At 35.0% G+C, this 20,521-nt stretch overlaps 1 protein-coding gene across 1 annotated transcript; it reads right to left on the reverse strand.

The window, feature by feature from the left end:
• Positions 1-7,757: 7,757 nt before the first annotated feature.
• On the reverse strand, positions 7,758-8,234 carry LOC113291692. The gene has a single exon (XM_026541194.1). The coding sequence runs from the start codon at positions 8,232-8,234 to the stop codon at positions 7,758-7,760; it is 477 nt and encodes a 158-aa protein (XP_026396979.1).
• Between the last annotated feature and the right edge of the window lie 12,287 nt (positions 8,235-20,521).

Below are 20,521 nucleotides of genomic sequence, written 5' to 3' on the forward strand. Positions count from 1 at the left end.
AATCTCTCCTGTGACTCTCTACGCGTGCTATTAGCTATGAAATATCAACCAAACTATTCTTAGGACTTGAACAGGACCAAATACATGTATATCCAGCGTGAAAGTCTCCCAAAAATTTCTCACAAAATATTTGAACGTGAACAGCAACATACGTGTCCTGTTTGGACTTTGATTTCTTCTCCCGGTCATTCCAGCCACTTCTGGCCCTTAAAATCACCCCTGTTAGCTTCCTATAAGTCCATAGAGTAAGCCCAAATATTTCCAGCCCTTTAATCGCACTATAACTCCTTCAAAAATTCCGATCAAAAACTGCCAGTTAAAAAACTCACTTTCCCGCCAAAACTTCATTTGAAATGTGAATAAGAGATGCCCCCTATCCATCTCCGGTGTCCCTTTAGCAGCTGCCTGGAAATGGGTCACCCCTTAGTAATTAGGTTACCCCTTATCCAAAATTGAGGGTCCGTATAATGAGTTTTCTGGGACATTTTCCACACTTTTTCGGGGTTCCTCCGAGGTATTTCTGAGGTGCTTCCGGTACTCTATCAACGGAGGTCCAAACGCCGCATTTTCAGCCAATTTCGCAGCAAAACCTTATTCTTTTAAAAACACCTACAAATAAATAAAATACCATAATAAGTACAAAAATGGGTACTAACAATATATACAATTGGGCTATATTAGACACATAAATGCGTCTATCACTAGTCAACCGAATTTTGGTAACTAGCGTGACTATGCAAAGTACTCACATGGAGGTAGAACTGAAACTTGTTCTGTAGAACCGTGAATCCCATGTTTGGTGATTGAATGTTTTTGATCAATCACATGTTCTTGAAAGTCAGATGAACCAATTCTAAACTTGTTTGGGAGTGTGGCAAATCAGTTTCAAGATTGTAAGTATGAAAGAGGACTTACAAAATAAGGATGTCGACATACTTTGAACATGTGCAGTAACGCTAATCTTTAATTGTTCAAAGTTATTCCTTAATATCTAAAGGAAGAAAATCCCGGATCGAATAAAATAAATTGAGAATCTTTTATTTAAGGTTTTTAATTTTATTTTAGGAAAATGAAAATTAGTAATGTGCATTTACTAGTTGGAGATTTTTAAAGAGATTTTCGATCAATATTTGGACAAAGCATTTCTAGGAATTATGGAAACCAAATCTGGAATATATTGCAGATCTTGAGAATATTTTCGGTTTTGGAAATTCCTTGGTGTCCAAACTTCCTTGGTCTATAAATATGAAAGTTTGCATTTCGAGCAAACTAATCCTCAGAGACAACAAATTATCTCAGTTGTGCTGCTACTGGTGAAGCCACCTATTCGGAGAGGAGAGTAACCTAATTAGGCGAAATCTCTTACGACCGCTCAGTTTAAAGACTTCTTTGGGATTGAGAAGCTCTATTAGTACCGTTGGTGGGAAACTAGATAATTGCGGTTTATCTTTTGTTTTCAATTGATTAGATTGACTAACGTTGATTGAACTTTGATTGGACCTAGTTTGTTTATGCTTAAGAATCTTCTCTTCTGATATAAGATTCACTCAAACTAGATCGAAGTTTAGACTGTTTGTAGATCTAAAGACGTCTTGTGATAATCCATTGTTAACAAACTCCGTTCTGTGCATGATTGATCACAAGAGATTCAAGTTGATTGTGTGCAGGTGTTTATTGAAGATCTAAGAAGATTTGAAGACAAATAATACTTTTAAGATTTCTGATTTGGGTTCGTAATCTTTTGTGTGCACAATACTTGTTTCGGTAAAAGAGGATCCAACTATAATCGGTTTATTCTCGTGGTAGATTAGATAGATTATTTGTGTAGATCGACATCAATACAATTTTTTTTATTAATATTGATTGAAAAATCGTAACAATTACTTTGTAGTTGATGATAAGATAGATCTAAGAACCTGACAAAGGAGTTTATTGAGATAAACAGACGAGCCTTTTGTCGAACTCATATCACTTGGTTGAAAAGAGTTGATACCAAACAGATTTGTTGTTCCTTTATTTTTTGGAATACGAACCAAAGGAATTGTTCTAAGTACGTGACTTATTACAGGTCGGAGGCGTGGGAATACAGATGTAACTAGGTGAACTATAGGTTTAGTTGCTTGGTCTCAACTATACGTAGTTGGTTTGATTTTGTATAGCGGCTTAATCCTGAGAGTATTCAATTTTGTACAAGGTCCTGGGGTTTTTCTACATTTGTGGTTTCCTCGTTAACAAAATCTTGCTTAGTCATTCACTTTTATTTTCCGCAATTATTATTGTTGTTATTACAATTTAAAGCAAATTACACAAACGTTAATTCATATTTACTTGATATGAATCCTATTGTGTTTGGTTAAGTCCAAACCTATTATCAAGTAAACATACTTCGTTGTTGCATTGTCTCGATCTTGTATCCATATTGAATCACACAAGTTATCTTGTTGTCGTATTGTCTCGATCTCGTATCCATAGACGATCACACGAAGTGTAAAATGATTTGTTGTATTGTCTCGACTCAGTCCATAGATAATCACTTTCGGAGAAAGGACTTATAGGTGGAAAAGTTTTAGTTTGAGGTATATTTTGGTACCCTCTCTTTTCAATTGGTATCAAAGCAAGAAACACGAAAAGATCTAACAATCCGTGTTTGGTGCGATCCAACCTATAAGAATTGAATCTATGTATGATTCAGTTTACATATGCAAGAGTATGAATACTCAAAAGTTGAAGATGTTACTGCTTCATTGACTCATGATCCAGGAGTTGCGAAAACATCTATGTCTATCTCTGATGAAAGAGAAGATGTTGATAAAAAGTTAGTAAAACTCCTAAAGCCTATAAAATCTCTGTCTTCTAAAGTACTAGTATTAAAGACAAGTTAAATCTTCTTAAACAGGAGATCAGAGATAAAGACATTCAACTGAATAGTCTGACCAAAGAGAATATGGATCTCACTGTCAAACTAGAAGCTCTTGGTAAATCTCTAGACAAAGAGACACGTCCTATGACTCTGACTAATGATGATGTTGTGATTTCTTCTGATGTTGAGGAAACTAAAAGTCCTTGCTCGAATTTTATAGACTGTGATAAAACCGGTTTAGTCACATCTGAAACATATCAATATGATGGTAGTTTGCCTAACTACATCAAGTCAGAAGAGGATGAGAAACCATCTTCTAGATCTACTGATGATCAAAAAAAAACTTATGCAAAGGAAACTCTGAACCGATTCCGTGTAAGTTATCTTAAGGAATACAACTTTCAGTCACTTGACAGGAAACTTATACTTCTTCAACATACGGTGGTAAAAATATTGAAAGAAGTTTCTTGTCTTAAAAAACTGAAAAATCATTCCTCATTAGAAAGACAAATTATACCACTACCTGATAAGATCAACTCAAAAGAATCGGGGAAAGAGTTGATAATCGCTTCTGGAAAAAGGTTCTTCCTCACCCATATCGAAATATTTCTTGTTTTGATGAAGAACGACTCTAGAATAATGGGAAAGAGAGAATCTCTGCCAAAAGAAACAATCAGGAATTTCCGATAATCGTTTCAGACAATCATACTGATGTGTATCGTAAGGAAATCCTTCGAATGAGAAAATCTTATGAAAATCTCATTGAAAGAATTAAGAGAGATTTATCTATCTCTGAAAATTCTCACGTCAGTACAGTTTCTCCTCATGATCATATCTCTAGAGTTAGAAAATATCATCGTCTTGGGAGAAATTACTTTTGGCACAAATTCCCGAAGAGAAACATGAACTTTGTTTCTGATACTCGATGTAAGCTAGAAAAAGATTACTCCGATGCAACTTAGTTGTATCGAAATTTTGCACTCTCATCCCATTCTGTGCTCTTAATTTTGGATGAGAAAAACACATAAAAATAAAGGGCACATGTTAATGGTAGTTTCCATTTTCAGTAATAAGAGATATTTAAGGAGAAGTTCGAAAACATATTGTGTATATTTTCGGAAACCCCGTTTCAAAAAAAAAAATCATCTTCTCTTAGGGTTATTGTCTTCCCTTGGAAGAAACTTTGTATTAAGAATGTCTCCTATAACTCACAGTGTTACAAGAAGAATCATGTCTTTTTGCTATCAATGATTCAGATTTTACCAAGTGGTTACCTACATATGATATGAGTAGTGTTATGCATGAGTTTGAAGAACTCGTAGAAAATCTCTTTACTTTGGTTCAAGATCGGGGTGAACTAAAAGATAAAATAAAAGAGATGAAAGGTGAACTTGGAGTTTTGAAGCTTCAAATTGAAGATCTCGGAAAATAGAAAGTGGTGCAAACAAGTCTCTTAAGACATGCTTCAAAAGGAAGCCTATTATTGGGGCTTCACATTCCAATAGAGTCGCTTCACATATAAGACAAAATAAAGTTATTATGAAGTAAATTCAAAAACCCCATATCCAATTATTTCTCATAATGGCTAAACTACTCATGTTTTATTAGTGATAATTATTTAATTAGGTTAAATAATTCAGTTAAATTAGATTACTGATTTTGATTTAGACTACATTACTTATTTGGAGTTGGATTAGATTGCGATTTTCGTTACGGCTAGGATCGATACCATTTTTCCAGCCGTAGATGTATACTCTTGTTATATACCGCTAAGAAGAGAAAAACTCCTAGCGATAACTGGTTTGAAGATCGGGTTGGGTGGGCTGATATCATTTCCATTGGTGATTGATCTGATTCGGTGGTGATTATTTTCGTTATGATATTTTAAGCTTTAGTCACATCATTGGGCAGTTGAAGATGATAGAAAGCTTGGGATGTATTAACTAAATAGTATAGGTGCTGCCATTACCGTGATGGTGATCGATGGAAGATAAGAGGAGATGTTAGTTGCTGCCATCCATGGTTTCCGCTGTGATAAATGGTAGTGGTGACGAGATTAGAGGTCGTGTTTAATCTTGGTTGAGAAAAGACTGCGAACTCATTATTTGCAAGTATATTTTATGGCTAGGTTTGAATTCGGAAAACTAATTATGTCTGGATAGAATTCTCATATACCTAGCTGTAATTTTCTCTGTTTACCCAAGTTTAAGTTATAGTTATTATACTCGTCATACACTCAACTTGAGATTGATGAAGGTTGTTATCCATCTTAATCTCAAAATGATATACGTATTTTTCCTTTTTGTATGCTATACGAAAATTTAGAAATTGCATTTTCACTACTTGTAAGTGTGAATGCAAACATTATATATAGGATCTGTGAAGAAGTTTCTAAATGATCGCATACAAGTTTACTGGTAAAGTAGTGCCTGGCTTGATACATCACAAAAAAATATGACAACCATGAACCAATAGTTTACCAAAATATCTTCCAACAATATCCGGTTGTTCTTGGTGTAATTTGGCCGGGTATTTTTTTAACTTTTATTATTATTGTCGGCATATTCATAAACTACTCAAACATGTAAATTCTCAGTTTCATCTGTTTTGATTGAATTAAGTTTCATTAGAGGTTGTTGTTTTGGTGAGAACAAAGTCTTCAACTCTCTTTCTCTGTGCAAGATAACGAAGAAGACCCATTATTATCTACTGAAGTTGATGTCGAGTTGCAGAAAAATATCGGCCCGGATGACTAGCTTTAAAACAGATTCAATCATGCTACATTTTTTAATTGTTTTTCTGTTTATATTGGTAGTGTCATTTTATATAGTGGATTATATAGATTATTAGAGTCTTCAAAGTACATTTCTCAGATGTAATCTTATCTCCTTATGCAGTCAAATTGTTACTAGTTTATACAAATTTTGAAGGGTTTTTAAATGTTTATTGCAGATTGAGTCGAGAATCAGGAAAAGATTAGGACTTTAGATTGCGGACATGTCGCATGAGTACCATGTATACTGCATAAACAAGTGGATGTCGGTGAAGAACATATGCTCCATTTGTAAAACGCCATCTCTGACTGGGAAAGGTATTATTGGATAGAAGGAAAAGGTGGAATGAGAGAAGACGGTTATGAACTACATTTTGTTTAACTAGATAACCCAATTTGTATTCTACTCTATGTACATACAGATATAATCAGCACAAACACTCATCAATGGTTGTCTCATAAGCATTTATTCATTGTCCCTCACAAAATGGGGGGCTCGATCTTTACCGTTATCCATCTATATCTTCACTCCCTTTCTGTCAGTTGTGGACGTTATCAAATCAATCTTTACACATTCAAGCTCCGAACTCAGTGAACTCTGTGATTAATACTCATTTATAAAAGGAAAGATAGCTTGCATGTAGTATCATCATTACTGCATTTGTTTTCCTCCCTCTTATAAAATGGAAATTTTAAATTTACATGCGTATTCACTTTATTGCTCGTTTTCGGAATAGTTTTTATTGCATTTAATATTAGGTTGTGAATTGGCAAAGAAAATTGTCATCCTCTGAAGTTTGTCTCGTTGGCTCTGGTTTTTTTTCCTTGTAACAACAAAAAACCCGACCGTTAAAACCCATAAACGTAAAAGAAACTTGGACAAAATTTCGAGGATCCAGAATTTTTTACGGCTAGGTCCAGCCCAACCGTAAAGTAGTTACGGTTAATTTTGTAAACCCTAAACCTACACGAAAGATAACTGGGTAAAAAAGAAGAGTTTCCGGGTTATTTACGATTAGGTTTAATCTAATACGAACCCAATTGTAAACCAATTACGGTTGGAAAACTAACCGCCAATTCATAAATCCAAGGAAATTTATGATTTGGAGTTCTGCACTCGCTAACGTAACAGATTCAGGTAATGATTTTATGGTTGATGATTAATTGGATAATGTTATTTATCATCACTGCAATCTTTATCAGTATTCTTTTTCTGCATCTTTAATATTGATTTTAGTATCATAAAATTTTCTAATCATCGATTAATTAAAAAAAAGAGGGAAGGATTTATGGTTGATAAAGAAGAGGAAGTTTAGAAGAAGAAGATGAGCATATTTTTGAATTAGAATTAGATTTTAATTTTAATTTTTAGGTTTTTATTTTATATGTAGGATAATTTAGACATTTAGTATTGTGTCAAAGACACCCCATAACCAATTTTCTACTCACTAGAAATCTATGTGAAGCCCCTCTATTGGAATGTGACGCCCAAATAATACGCTTCTTCAAAAGTTTGAACACTGAAGAAACCTCAGTGAACAACAAGATCACCACTATAGATTAAGTTTTTTTTTTTTTTGACTTTAAAAGGTTGATGTATTAAGAAAATGGTAAAAAGCCCAGTAAACTGAGTCCCCAAAATATTTACACAGATGCAAATTATCTATTGTCCAAAACCACTTTCCAATGAGTGGTTAAGTCCAGGAAAGTAAAAAAATTGAAAATCTTTTGTTTATCTCCCCAAACATATATGAGCTGTTTAATCTCCAAGATTATTTCTGATTCATTCTTGTGTCTTTGCCTTATCATAACCCTGCTATTCCTTTCATTCCATAGTGCCCAAGAGATTGCAAAAATCAACAAAGGCCATACCTTTCTTCCTCTTCTATTTTTCCAGGCTTGTAGCTGCATTTTCAGAGTCCTAGATTGAACCCATTTGATGTTATAGCCTCCTAAGAAATAAATCCAGACTTTGTGTGAATACTCACAATGTAGTAGCAGGTGGTTTACTGTTTCAGAATGTGCATTACAGAGAGAGCACATTACATTCTGAATATGGCATCCACTCCTCATTAGATTATCTGTTGTTGCAATGGAGTTTTGAACAACAGTCCACATAAAAAATTACACTTTAGGTGGCACAAACTGAATCCAAATGCAATAGAAAGGAACATCACTTGGTGTAGCAGGAAGTTGTTGTATGAGCCATTTATAACAAGTTTTGGGGCTGAAGCCTCCAGATGCAGTGCATATCAGTTCATCTTCTAGAGTTGGTGGAGTCCCTAGAACCTCAAGCATCTGAGACATTTCTGGTTGATGAAGATTTCTCCTAAGCTTTATATCCCATGTATTATTTTTGATCATATCCCTGACGGAAGAATTTTTTGCTAAAGCTAGTTTATATATGAGAGGGAATCTAGTTTTTAAATTTTGAGTTCCATCCCAAATATCTTCCCAAAAAGACATTGCATTTCCTTTACTGATTTTGATTATGGATAATTGTTCAATTACTTCTCTTTGTTTCTGAATATTCTTCCACATTCCTCTTCCTTGTGGTTTACTAGTATGTTTATCCCATATAGCTTCAGATTTAGTGTGCATTTTTTCCTGTATTATTCTTCTCCAAAGTTGTTTCTTCTCTTTTGAGAACCTCTAAGACCATTTAGCAAGCAGAGCTTTGTTGGTGAGTCGTAGATTTCTGATGCCAGTCTTCCAGCTTCTTTAGATATGCATGCTCTCTCCCAATCAACCCAAATGATTTTCCTTTTATCTGAAGTTGCACCCCATAGAAAGTTCCTCATTATTTGGTTGAGCTTCTTTTCCACCTTCACAGGCAAATGAAATATGGACATATAGTATAATGGCAGACTTGACAATGTAGCTTTAATGAGTACAATTCTTCCTGCTTTTGAAAAGAACTTCCTTTTCCAAAGAGCTAATTTTTTTTGGAACTTCTCAATGACAACATCCCAAATGTATGAGTTTCTAGACTTAGCTCCCACTGGAATTCCTAAGTATTTTAGAGGAAGAGTCTCCACTTTACACTTTAAGATTTCAGCCATTGCTTCTACCATGTTGTCTGCACCAATACTTATGACTGAACTTTTTTGAAAATTCATCTTAAGGCCAGTGATTGCTTCAAAAATTTGTAAAATGATCACTAGGTTGTCAGCTTCTTCTTCTGAGGCATTCAAGAAGACCAAAGTGTCATCAGCATATTGGAGATGTGAAATCTGAAATGAGTTTATTGAAAATCCAGAAATCATATTTAGTTGTACTGCATTCTTCATGATTTTTGTGAAGAATTCAGCTACAAGAATGAAGATAAAAAGGGATAATGAATCTCCTTGTCTTAAACCCTTCTGAGGCTTGAATCTTGAATTTGAGCTTCCACTCACCAACACTGAGTGTTTTGCAGAACACACGCACCATTCCATCCATTTGATCCATTTATCTCCAAATACAGAGCATTGCATAACATGACTAATGGTGTGCCAACTAACATTGTCAAAAGCTTTTTGAATATCCATCTTACATAATATTCCAGGTTTCTTTGATTTAAATCTTGAATCAATTAACTCACCTGCTATTAGAATGCCATCTAAAATTTGCTTTTCTGCTATGAAAGTCCCTTAATTCTCTGAGATTAGTTTTGGTAGTACCTTTTTGAATCTTTAAGTGAGAATCTTTGAAATAATTTTGTATATGCTGCTGACTAAGCTGATTGGTCTAAAATCCTTAGGAGAACCAACTTGTTCTATTTTAGGAATCAAACTTATGAAAGAAACATTTGTTCTCCAATCTAACTTCATGTTAGATTCAAACTCTCTTAGAACTACCATGAAATCCACTTTGATCACCTCCCATGCAATCTTATAAAACTCCATGTTATAACCATCAGGTCATGGGGACTTGTTATTTTTGAATTGCTTGATAATCATCCATGCCTCTTCTTCAGTGATTGGTTTTTCCACCTCCATACTCTCTTCTGCGGATATTTTTGTAAAAAATTCAGGATTCATTTGATTAAGTTATATGTTGTAATACTTAATCCTGAAAAATAGACTTCAGTTTTTGATTTCTTTCAATAATTGTAACGTCTATTTGGAATAAGACTATCTATTTATGAATAAAATTATTTGATTTATAATTTTTCTTGTGGTAGTTTTTGATTCACATAGCATGTGCTTGATTGCTTTATCTTATTTCTATGTATGATTATGGAAATGTTTGATTTCGGTTTTATTACCTTTATATTCGATCTCATAATGTTATGAACCCTTATGGCTTGCGTGACTTTTTGGTTTAGCAGGATTAAGCTCTAGCCGATGTTAGTAGGCTTTATCAAAGAATCATGAGGGGTTCTGATAGAAACAATATGTAAAAAAGTCACAATATGTTGAATCGTTTGGTTTAGCATAAAAGCATATGTGTTTCGGGGTTTTCAACTTTTGCTTGCAATAGTTAAAAACTGGTTTTCAACCTTTCTCTGGTAAAGGTTGGTTGTTGTTATTCATTTGTCTTGCATAAGGATGACAACATAATGATATTTCGATATCAATTCCCCCTGGAAGAAGATGCAAACATATTGGAGAAGTGGATGCGAAATTTGAGGTAACAAGTTTGTTAGTTAATCGTTTTCCTGTTTAAGAAAATCCTGATTTTATTGCGTATATCTGTTGCTTTACAAAATTTAGGTACAATTGATGTTTTATTCCATTATTTTTGTATGAATGTGTGTGTGATTCAATTGTTTACGGTTAAGGAAAACTATTGTTATCTTGATTTATTGTTTGGTATCAATTGTTTAGGCTTACAAAATTGCGGTGCAATTGCGGTGCTTTAATGTCTATGATGTTTCAATTGCTTCCGGTTGAGGTGAATAATTACGCAAGTTAATTTATTTAGTTTGTATGAATTGTTTATGGCTTAACGAAAGAAAAGGTTTACGGGGTGAATTGTTTAGTCCAATTCGATTCATGATAAGAATAATTAAGTTAATTCTGATCTTAGTTAGACTTATTAAAGTGGAGGTTTCGGTTATTCAAGGCTAATCGAATGCCTTAACAAGAAATGCTAGTTAACTAACCTAGGTACTTGTCTTGTTTAAAAGTTAAAGGTCTAAGTTATATGGATAACTAGAACCTGATGAGAAAAGTAGAGTTATCTTTATTTTGGTCTTATCGAACAAGTGATTATATTTGTACAATCGGTTTCGCAAAAGAACTAAGGTGCTTAGTTGATTTTTGGTTTGCTAAACTATTAGGGGAAAAAAATTCGGGCAATTGTTTCCTTTGTAACATATCAAAATAAAATTACTTTGTAGCTTCGGTTTTGATATTGGTTATTAAAAATGGTATGTGTAACCCTCATGCTTAACTCTATAGGTTGCAAGTCTTTTGAGATTTTTAAGATCCTTTCGGTTTGTCCTTTATTTTTTCGTTTCTTTGTCATTTTATGACAAAAAGGGGGAGAAATATATGGAGCAAACAAGTGATACTGGTATTGATTTATATTGATTGGTATCACTAAGGGAAAGGACATTGGTGCTTAAACGTTTATCTAACGAAAGAGTGAAAGCATAGACTACGGGGGAGTAACATATCATATGATACTTGTAGTTATATGGACTACAAAGGGAATAACAAAGACGTGCGGATTGAAAATCTACCTATCTTACCTTTAGGGGGAGTATTATCTTTGTTATTATAATGTCAACATCGACATTTACGGATTGAATGTATACAGGTTATTGTGTTGTTGAATTCGGGAATCAAGCATATGTGTAATGAATTCTTGTAATTTGTTTATCCATGTGATGTAAGAGTTTTGTCACTAAAACTGACAAAGGGGGAGATTGTTAGAGCATAGATCGGTTGAACCCACCAAGCGTTGGTATGTCAAGTTTGGTTGTCATATTTTAGTGAGCCAAAACTCATTTAAAGAGTCGCTTGATTATGTACTAGAGTCAACTTCGTATAGGTTAGCTTGAAAGTATTAGGATATGAAATATTACAAGTATTGCGAAGACTTGAAGAAGTGAAGAAGCAAGGAGCTACAACGACCACATCATCCTTCCACTTGAGGTTAGTGATATCTGACTTGAACTTTTTCATTCTCTAACGTATCTTTCAAGTCGTGCATATTGAAAACAAAACTGCGAAACATGAATGATTATACTCTAGTTAGACATGGTATTAAGGAATACAATACGAGGTTTATTGCTTAACCATTAAACTTTGTACATAATACATCGACATAATCGTTTGAATGTCATTGTGATTATGGATGGGTATAAGGTGAAGATTTCATCCTAGGAAACAATGTTTTACATTTGTTTTAAGGAAGTAAATTCATGAACTTGTTTTGTGAATCGAAAGAGAAATCATCAGGCATTATTGGTATTGTTATTCATTGCATATCTTTTGAACTACCAATATGTGTGATTAGTATAACCGCTCATGACTTGTTTATGTTCTTGGTAAAATTATTCACAAAGGCCGGACTTTTATTAGTGAAACCGATCTTAAGTAATCACCTGAGATGGTATGATCGATTTTGTGTTATTGGTATGACCGACTCTGGGTAAATGGGAACCGATCCTAGTAAGAGGTGCAACCTATCACAAAGGGGAATCGATCCTTGTATGAGGTGCAACAATTTTTTAGTTGAAAGGGGAACCGATCCTATGGACATGTGCAACATGTTTTTAGGCAAAGAGAACCGATCCTATGGACATGTGCAACAAGTACAAGTTAGATACCATATATATGTCGGGAACCGATCCTAGTGCCTATTCAACCGAATTTTGGTAACTAGCGTGACTATGCAAAGTACTCTCATGGAGGTAGCACCGAAACTTGTTTTGGTAGAACCGTGAAACCCATGTTTGGTGATTGAGTGTTCTTGATCAATCACATAGTTCTTGAAAGTCAGATGAACCAATTCTAAACTTGTTTTGAAGTGTGGCAAATCGGTTTCAAGATTGTAAGTATGAAAGAGGACTTACAAAGTAAGGATGTCTACATACTCTAAACATGTGCAGTAACGCTAATCTTTAATTGTTCAAAATTATTCCTTGATAGCTAAAGGAAGAAAATCCCGGATCGAATAAAATAAATTAAGAATCTTTTATTTAAGGTTTTTAATTTTATTTTAGGAAAATTAAAATTAGTAATGTGCATTTACTAGTTGGAGATTTTCCAAAAGATTTTAGGTCAATGTTTGGACAAAGCATTTCCAGGAATTATGGAAACCGAATCTGGAATATATTGCATATCTTGAGAATATTTTCGGTTTTAGAAATTCCTTGGAGTACAAACGTCCTTGGTCTATAAATATGAAAGTTTGCATTTCGAGCAAACTATTTCTCAAAGACAGCAAAACTATCTCAGCTGTGCTGCTACTGGTGAAACCGCCTATTCGGAGAGGAGAGTAACCTAATTACGTGAAATCTCTTACGACCGCTCAGTTTGAAGACTTTTTTGGGTTTGAGAAGCTCTATTAGTACCGTTGGTGGGAAACTAGATAACTGCGGTTTATCTTTTGTTTTCGATTGATTTGATTGATTACGGTGGTTGAACTTTGAGTGGACCTAGTTTGTTTATGCTTGAGAATCTTCTCTTCTGATATAGGATTCACTCAAACTATATCAAAGTTTCGACGGGGATGTTTCGAATGTTTTTAGATTTAAAGATGTCTTGTGATAATCCATTGTTAACAGACCCTGTTTTGTGCGTGATTGATCACAAGAGATTCAAGTTGATTTTTTGTAGGTGTTTATTGAAGATCTAAGAAGATTTAAAGACAAAAAAGACTTTGAAGATTTCTGATTTGGATTCATAATCTTTGGTGTGCACAATACTTGTTTCGGTAAAATAGGCTCCAACTATAATCGGTTTATCCATGTGGTAGATTATATTGATTAGTTGTGTAGATCGGCATCAATACAATTCTTTGTGATTAAAAGTATTAATTGCAAAATCTTAACAATTACTTTGGTAGTTGATAATAAGATAGATCTAAGAACCTGAGAAAGGAGTTTAGTGAGATAAACGGAAGAGCCTTTTGTCGACTTCACATCACTTGGTTGAAAAGAGTTGATACCAAACAGATTTGTTGTTCCTTTTCATGTTTGGAATACGAACCAAAGGAATTGTTCCAAGTACGTGACTTATTACAGGTTGGAGGCGTGGTAATACAGACGGAAGTAGGTGAACTATAGGTTTAGTTGCTTGGTCTCAACTATACGAAGTTGGTTTGATTTTGTATACCGGCTTAATCTTGAGAGTATTCAATTCTGGACAAGGTCTCGGGGTTTTTCTGCATCTGCGGTTTCCTCGTTAACAAAATCTTGTTGTGTCATTTACTTTTATTTTCTGCAATTATAATTATTGTTATTATAATTTAAAGTAAATTACACAAATATTAATTCTTACTTACTTGATATCAATCCTATTGTGTTTGGTTAAGTCCGAACTTATTATCAAGTAAACATACTTCGTTGTTGCATTGTATCGATCTTGTATCCATAGTCAATCACACAAGTTATCTTGTTGTCATATTGTCTCGATCTAGTATCCATAGACAATCACACGAAGTGTGAACCGATTTGTTGTATTGTCTCGACTCAGTCCATTGACAATCACTTTCGGAGAAAGGACTTATAGGTGGAAAAGTTTTAGTTTGAGGTATATTTGGTACCCTCGTCTTTTCATAGTTCTTTAATTGTCGTTCTCCTTGATGACTTGTGTCGAAGTTCATTGCCTCATTAAAACTTTGACAAAGAAAAACCCAGTGGGACAAAATGTTGGTACAACTCTTCACATGTAATTGATAGACGCATTTATGTGTCTATTTTGATCCCAATTGTATATATTATTAGTGCTCGATTTTGTGCTTATTTGGTTATTTTATGTCTTTGTAGGTGTTTTTGGAGAAACACACTTGTGCGGAGAAATTTGGCTCGAAAAGTTGATAAAAGCACCCGGAGGAACCTTCTATACGGACCCTCGAGTTTGGATAAGGGGCACCCAGTTACTAAGGGGCACCCTATGGCTATCTGCACCCCACTGCTGGGATAGGGGGCATAGCTTCTTCCACACGTTTAAACTGATTTTTTGGCGGGAAGAAAGTTGAGTTTTGTGCGCAATTCTCTGCAACTAATTTTCACGAGTATTTCTCGGAGATTATCATGGGTTAGGATTCGTATAAGCCTGTTACAACAAATCAGAGTTGGTAAGGAAGTTGGTTACGTTTAAAAAGGCAGATTTCATCGTGTACTCGGTAAACAGGGCAGAGAAGTGTTCTCTGAGATTTTTGTTGTTAAATTTAGAAGTTCCATGAGGATTTAGGCGAGATATTTCCTCTGTTAGATTTTATTTCATATCTGGAAGGATTTTGGACAACTCAACAGTCGTGTAAGTGAAGAAAACCGAGTTCGGTACAATAGAGGAGGCGATCTATTTCCGACAGTAACTTGAGGAGTGAGCGGAGATATATTCCCTATTGATCCAATCCTATCTTTGGAAATATTTTTGACCATCTCAGACTCTACAAAAAACGCGTGAACAAGATTGGGAGAAAAAAAAGAATTGTTACTTGGTAGAAAATAATAAAAAGATAACTCCGTAACTTTTGGTGAAAGGCATGGGAGATTTTATCGAGTATTTTTGGTCTTGTTTCCTATATATAGGTTGAGAAGGAGTCATAACAGAGTAGTCTGGAGTTTGGGGACCTGAGGAGGGCCGGAGAAGAAGAAATCAGAGTTTTATCAAACTCTGTTTCTGCTGCAGCTGCACAGCTCAAGAACGAGAAGAACATTGATGCACGGTAAACAGTCGCAGAACAGTTCGTTGTTCAACAGCAGAAGAGCAGTAACGTTTATATACAACAGTTAATCATTGTTCCTCTTTGTACCAGAGATCTGTAACATTTTTACGCTGTTGCAAATCAACTGCTTTACACCTTTCACTCTTTTAATCAACTTTTGAGCAACAAACATGTATTTTGAGCAAGTGATTAATATGAGGAGCTAAACCCCAACACTGGGATGACGGAGGAGAGAGAAGAGAGAAAGAAAGCCATATTTCATGCGTGTTTGTTGTGTAGTAATTATGTTTAATTCTTTTATGATTTTGCATTAATTTAATCGTTTTATGATTTTTCTTAATTAGTTGTGAAGTCGTATGATGATGTATGCTTGGTCTAAGTGCTTTTGATGCATCATGCTAGTGATTTACAGTTAATATTTTTAAAATCTACCCTGGCAAAGAATTAGAGTCAATAAACAAGAGCTATAATTGTCTAAGAATTGATTTTGAACCACATGATATGAGGTTTGGTGGAATCCTGAGTCTCAGTAATCTCTCGACATTGTGACAAACCTTGTGTATATATTTTCTTTATTTTTATTGTTTTCTATTTTTAAATCTGAAATCAGTCTCAACAAGTCCGAGAAACGAACACTTTACTTACACACAAAATTACATCAATTTTTGGCGCCGCCGACGCGGATTGTATTTAGATTTGTTTTAGGTTTTTTTTTTATTATTTTTTGTTCTTTTTACGCGTTTTGGTATTTTTCGATTCTTTTCAGATTTGGAGCGAAGCTACAAGGAAAGAAAAAGTGCTATAAAAGGAAAGCATCGCCAAGAAGGAAAGAAAAGAGGAATCGAAAGGAGTGAAGAAGAAGATTTTGTATATAGTTATTTTGTTTATTTTTAGAAACTGTAAATAGGTTTTATTTTTGTAATTTTTCTTTTCCTTTTTGGACATTTTATTTTTTTTATTTTTGGACTGGACATTATTATTATTTTGAAACCCTAAGGAAAAGTTAAAAATTAAATATAAACTATTTGCAGGGAAGGACGACAGTTACGATACTTTCTCGGCCCCTCGGGTTCGTACACTGACATTGGAGTCAGTGGCCTGAGTCGACTTCAACGGTTCATCGCCCGTCTGGTACGGGAGGTAAGACTCTATCCACCCATGAATCCCCTATCAGTGGGTCTTATTTTGTGTGACAACTCACACCCCTGCAATAGAATGCCGAACTGGTATTACAATAGCCAATACAACGAATATCCGACTGAGTTTCAAAATGGACGTTACTACTTTGACCATAGTGTGAATAGTATTTGGGAACATCAGCCTTTTGAAGGTTATGGTCCATGACATGGTGAGCCCAATTACAATCCATACGCCCATTGGTCGTACGATTCTTCTCTACTAGAGTCCGCATGTAAGTTATCTGAGTCGACACAAAAGTTACTTGAGTCGACACATAGTTCAGCTGAGATGAATAACTTAGTTATGAATAAAAGCAATGAAACGTGTGAACCTTCTTTCCTAGATAAAATCAGGAAGTCATGTGAGTCGACTCAGAAAATGTTGTTAGAGGCCCAAGAAAGAACTGCTCAAAATAGTCTTAATTTCCGATATAGTGTTTCCAATAGTACCCTTGAAAATGAGGATAATTATTTGCATAATCAAGAAGACGAGGATATAATTGGTAACACTACTTGTTGTTTAGATGAGGTTCAACCATTTTCATGTTATTATAATGATTATGATGAGGATAGTGTTGATGAAGAATTTGAAATAAATAGGCATAGTGATCAGGAATTTGCTACTCCAACTGAGCTTAATAATAATATTATTTATAGTTCAAATCCAAATAATTTTAATAATTATTCACCTATTCAAAAGGACGAGGATTTGACTAGAGGTACCCCCGTTTTAGACGATGTAGTATGTCCTTTTGATTACGAAGCTAATAATGGTTTAGAGGAACGAGTATATTTTGAGTCTAGCGATTTAGAAACAATAGACTTAGAAAAAGAAAATGAACTCGTCGAGATGAGTGAGGATGTACCTGACTTAGAAGAATCAATTGACCATTTTCATGAATTAGATGACCTTGAAATTAGGGAAGTTGTGACTAGTTTTTCTAGAGACACTGAAAACTCTAAGTTTGGGGGTGATTATCATTCTCCATGTGATTTAACTCTTATATAGGTCCCTCACTTGGGACTTGACATATGTGCCTCAAACATTTTACAAGATTATCTTCATACACGTTTTCCTGAACCTAGTGATGTCCACAAGAAATTTCAGTTATTAGAAACCCATCCTCTGGTTGATGTGGTTTACCCAGGCTATGATACCCAGATTGACTTTATTTTCCCACCAAATATTTTTCTTCCAAATGTGGGAATGTTTGATTTCCAAATGTGTCGAATATTAAGTTTTGAGACTAAACCTAATTACTTTAGGAGATTAGGGTCGACATACTTGTTTAAGGAAGATCACCACTCTCATTGTGGTCAGCTGTGTAAGTCAAATATGATTGACTTAGAGGATCCTCAATTATTCAGGTTATTATTATATGCTTCTAAGTTTTTATTTGAGTTTTTCCAGACTCTAGAACCTGAACATTTGGATCTAACCTATGAGGAAATGCAACCCATGAAAATATTTTATTTGGACCCAGTTATAGAACCTGAACCTGAACCACAGCTAGATGTAGTTGTCTTAAACAGGAAACTAGACAAGGGTGTGCTTTATTTATTTATTTTCTTGAAAGGTTGCAGATTCCTTTTACTTGTGATAGCTCTATTTGGTTTTGATGACCCACAGATATTTCAGCTATTACTTTATGATTTTATAAGGTGACTAATCCTTTCTTAGTCTGGCTGAAGAAATTAAACTCAGCACTTCTTGGGAGGTAACCAAATATTCATGCGACACGGTAATATCTTTCCTTATCTCTTTTGCTTCAAATGGTAACAGTTTCTCCTTGTTCATGCTTTTAATTTCACCTTTGGAACATTGAGGAAAATGTTAGATTTAAGTTTGGGGGTATATGAGAAACTTTTTAGTTGCATAATTAAACTCCACAGCCTAGACATTTATCCATATTAAGGATAGCACTAACCAATCTAAGTGGATGGAAGCATTTTGGTTGTAGGAGTTGAGGAACCAATCTGACTAGATGGCAACATCTAAAGAGTTTATTCATAAAAGCGCAGAGCTCAAGTGTTAGAAATAACATGATAGTTTCACCATATCTCGTTGAGTCCTTTTCACTTATGTTTTTATTTTTAAACTATGTTTCTCTAAGTGATTAGGTGGGGCTCACGATTCAAGTTGTTACCAATGCTAGGGTGAATTAGAGTGATTGAGATACAAAAAATAAAAAAAAAGAAACTGAGACCAGACCATCAGACCAACCGGAATAAATTCAATAAAGTCGACCACTGGTACCCTTGTATATGCCAGTGTGTTGTCCTAGAGTTAGAATTATCAATCACTGGTTCCCTTGTATATGCCAGTTTGTTGATATTAGTCAGACTAGTATCTCAGTCCATTAGGATAGGTTCATTTTAGCGGAGGCCTTCAGACAGATATGAGAAACACCGTTCACCTAGTAAACATCAAAACCATCTATGTTTTTCTATATCCATCTTCTTGATCTATCCATGTGATTAGTTTTGACTCCGGATATTGATGTCCATAGTGCGACTATCTGAGTAGAGCTCTGTCACTTACATATGAATTTTAGTATGCTTGAGTGCAAACTCGTGTATAACAATTGGAATTTCGCATCAGGGTACTTCCTCCTGTAGTCAATAAGTATGCCAACCAAGGAGATTCTTTAGTGCCTTCTAAGGTTCTGTGCAGATAGCTAGGGTCTGGAGTATAAAGTTTTTGTGGGTATACCTCTGGTAAGCCCTTCGGAGACAACACTCCGCCACTAGAGACACCTAGGGGTTTAAAGGCTTATTGCATATGCTAAATGCAATCGACGATGCCTGCGACAGTGAGTTAGGATTTTATTTTCTAGATTTGATTTGCTCGAGGACTGGCAAATAATAAGTTTGATGGTATTTGATAGACGCATTTATGTGTCTATTTTGATCCCAATTGTATATATTGTTAGTGCTCGATTTTGTGCTTATTTGGTTATTTTATGTCTTTGTAGGTGTTTTTGGAGAAATACACTTGTGCGGAGAAATTTGGCTCGAAAAGTTGATAAAAGCACCCGGAGGAACCTTCTATACGGACCCTCGATTTTGGATAAGGGGCACCCAGCTACTAAGGGGCACCCTATGGCTATCTGCACCCCACTGCTGGGATAGGGGGCATAGCTTCTTCCACACGTTTAAACTGATTTTTTGGCGGGAAGAAAGTTGAGTTTTGTGCGTAATTCTCTGCAACTAATTTTCACAAGTATTTCTCGGAGATTATCATGGGTTAGGATTCGTATAAGCCTGTTACAACAAATCAGAGTTGGTAAGGAAGTTGGTTACGTTTAAAAAGGCAGATTTCATCGTGTACTCGGTAAACAGGGCAGAGAAGTGTTCTCTGAGATTTTTGTTGTCAAATTTAGAAGTTCCATGAGGATTTAGGCGAGATATTTCCTATGTTAGATTTTATTTCATATCTGGAAGGATTTTGGACAACTCAGCAGCCGTGTAAGTGAAGAAAACCGAGTTGGCTACAACAGAGGAGGCGATCTATTTCCGGCAGTAACTTGAGGAGTGAGCGAAGATATATTCCCTATTGATCAAATCCTATCTTTGGAAAGAGTTTTGACCATCTCGGACTCTACAAAAAACGCGTGAACAGGATTGGGAGAAAAAAAGAATCGTTACTTGGCAGAAAATAAAAAAAAAGATAACTCCGTAAATTTTGGTGAAAGGTAGGGGAGATTTTATCGAGTATTTTTGGACCTGTTTCCTATATATAGGTTGAGAAGGAGTCATAACAGAGTAGTCTGGAGTTTGGGGACCTGAGGAGGGCCAGAGAAGAAGAAATCATAGTTTTATCAAACTCTGTTGCTGTTGCTGCACAACTCAAGAACACGAAGAACATTGACGCATGAG

This window comes from Papaver somniferum, chromosome 6 (assembly GCF_003573695.1).
Source record: "Papaver somniferum cultivar HN1 chromosome 6, ASM357369v1, whole genome shotgun sequence".
Lineage (NCBI taxonomy): Eukaryota > Viridiplantae > Streptophyta > Magnoliopsida > Ranunculales > Papaveraceae > Papaver > Papaver somniferum.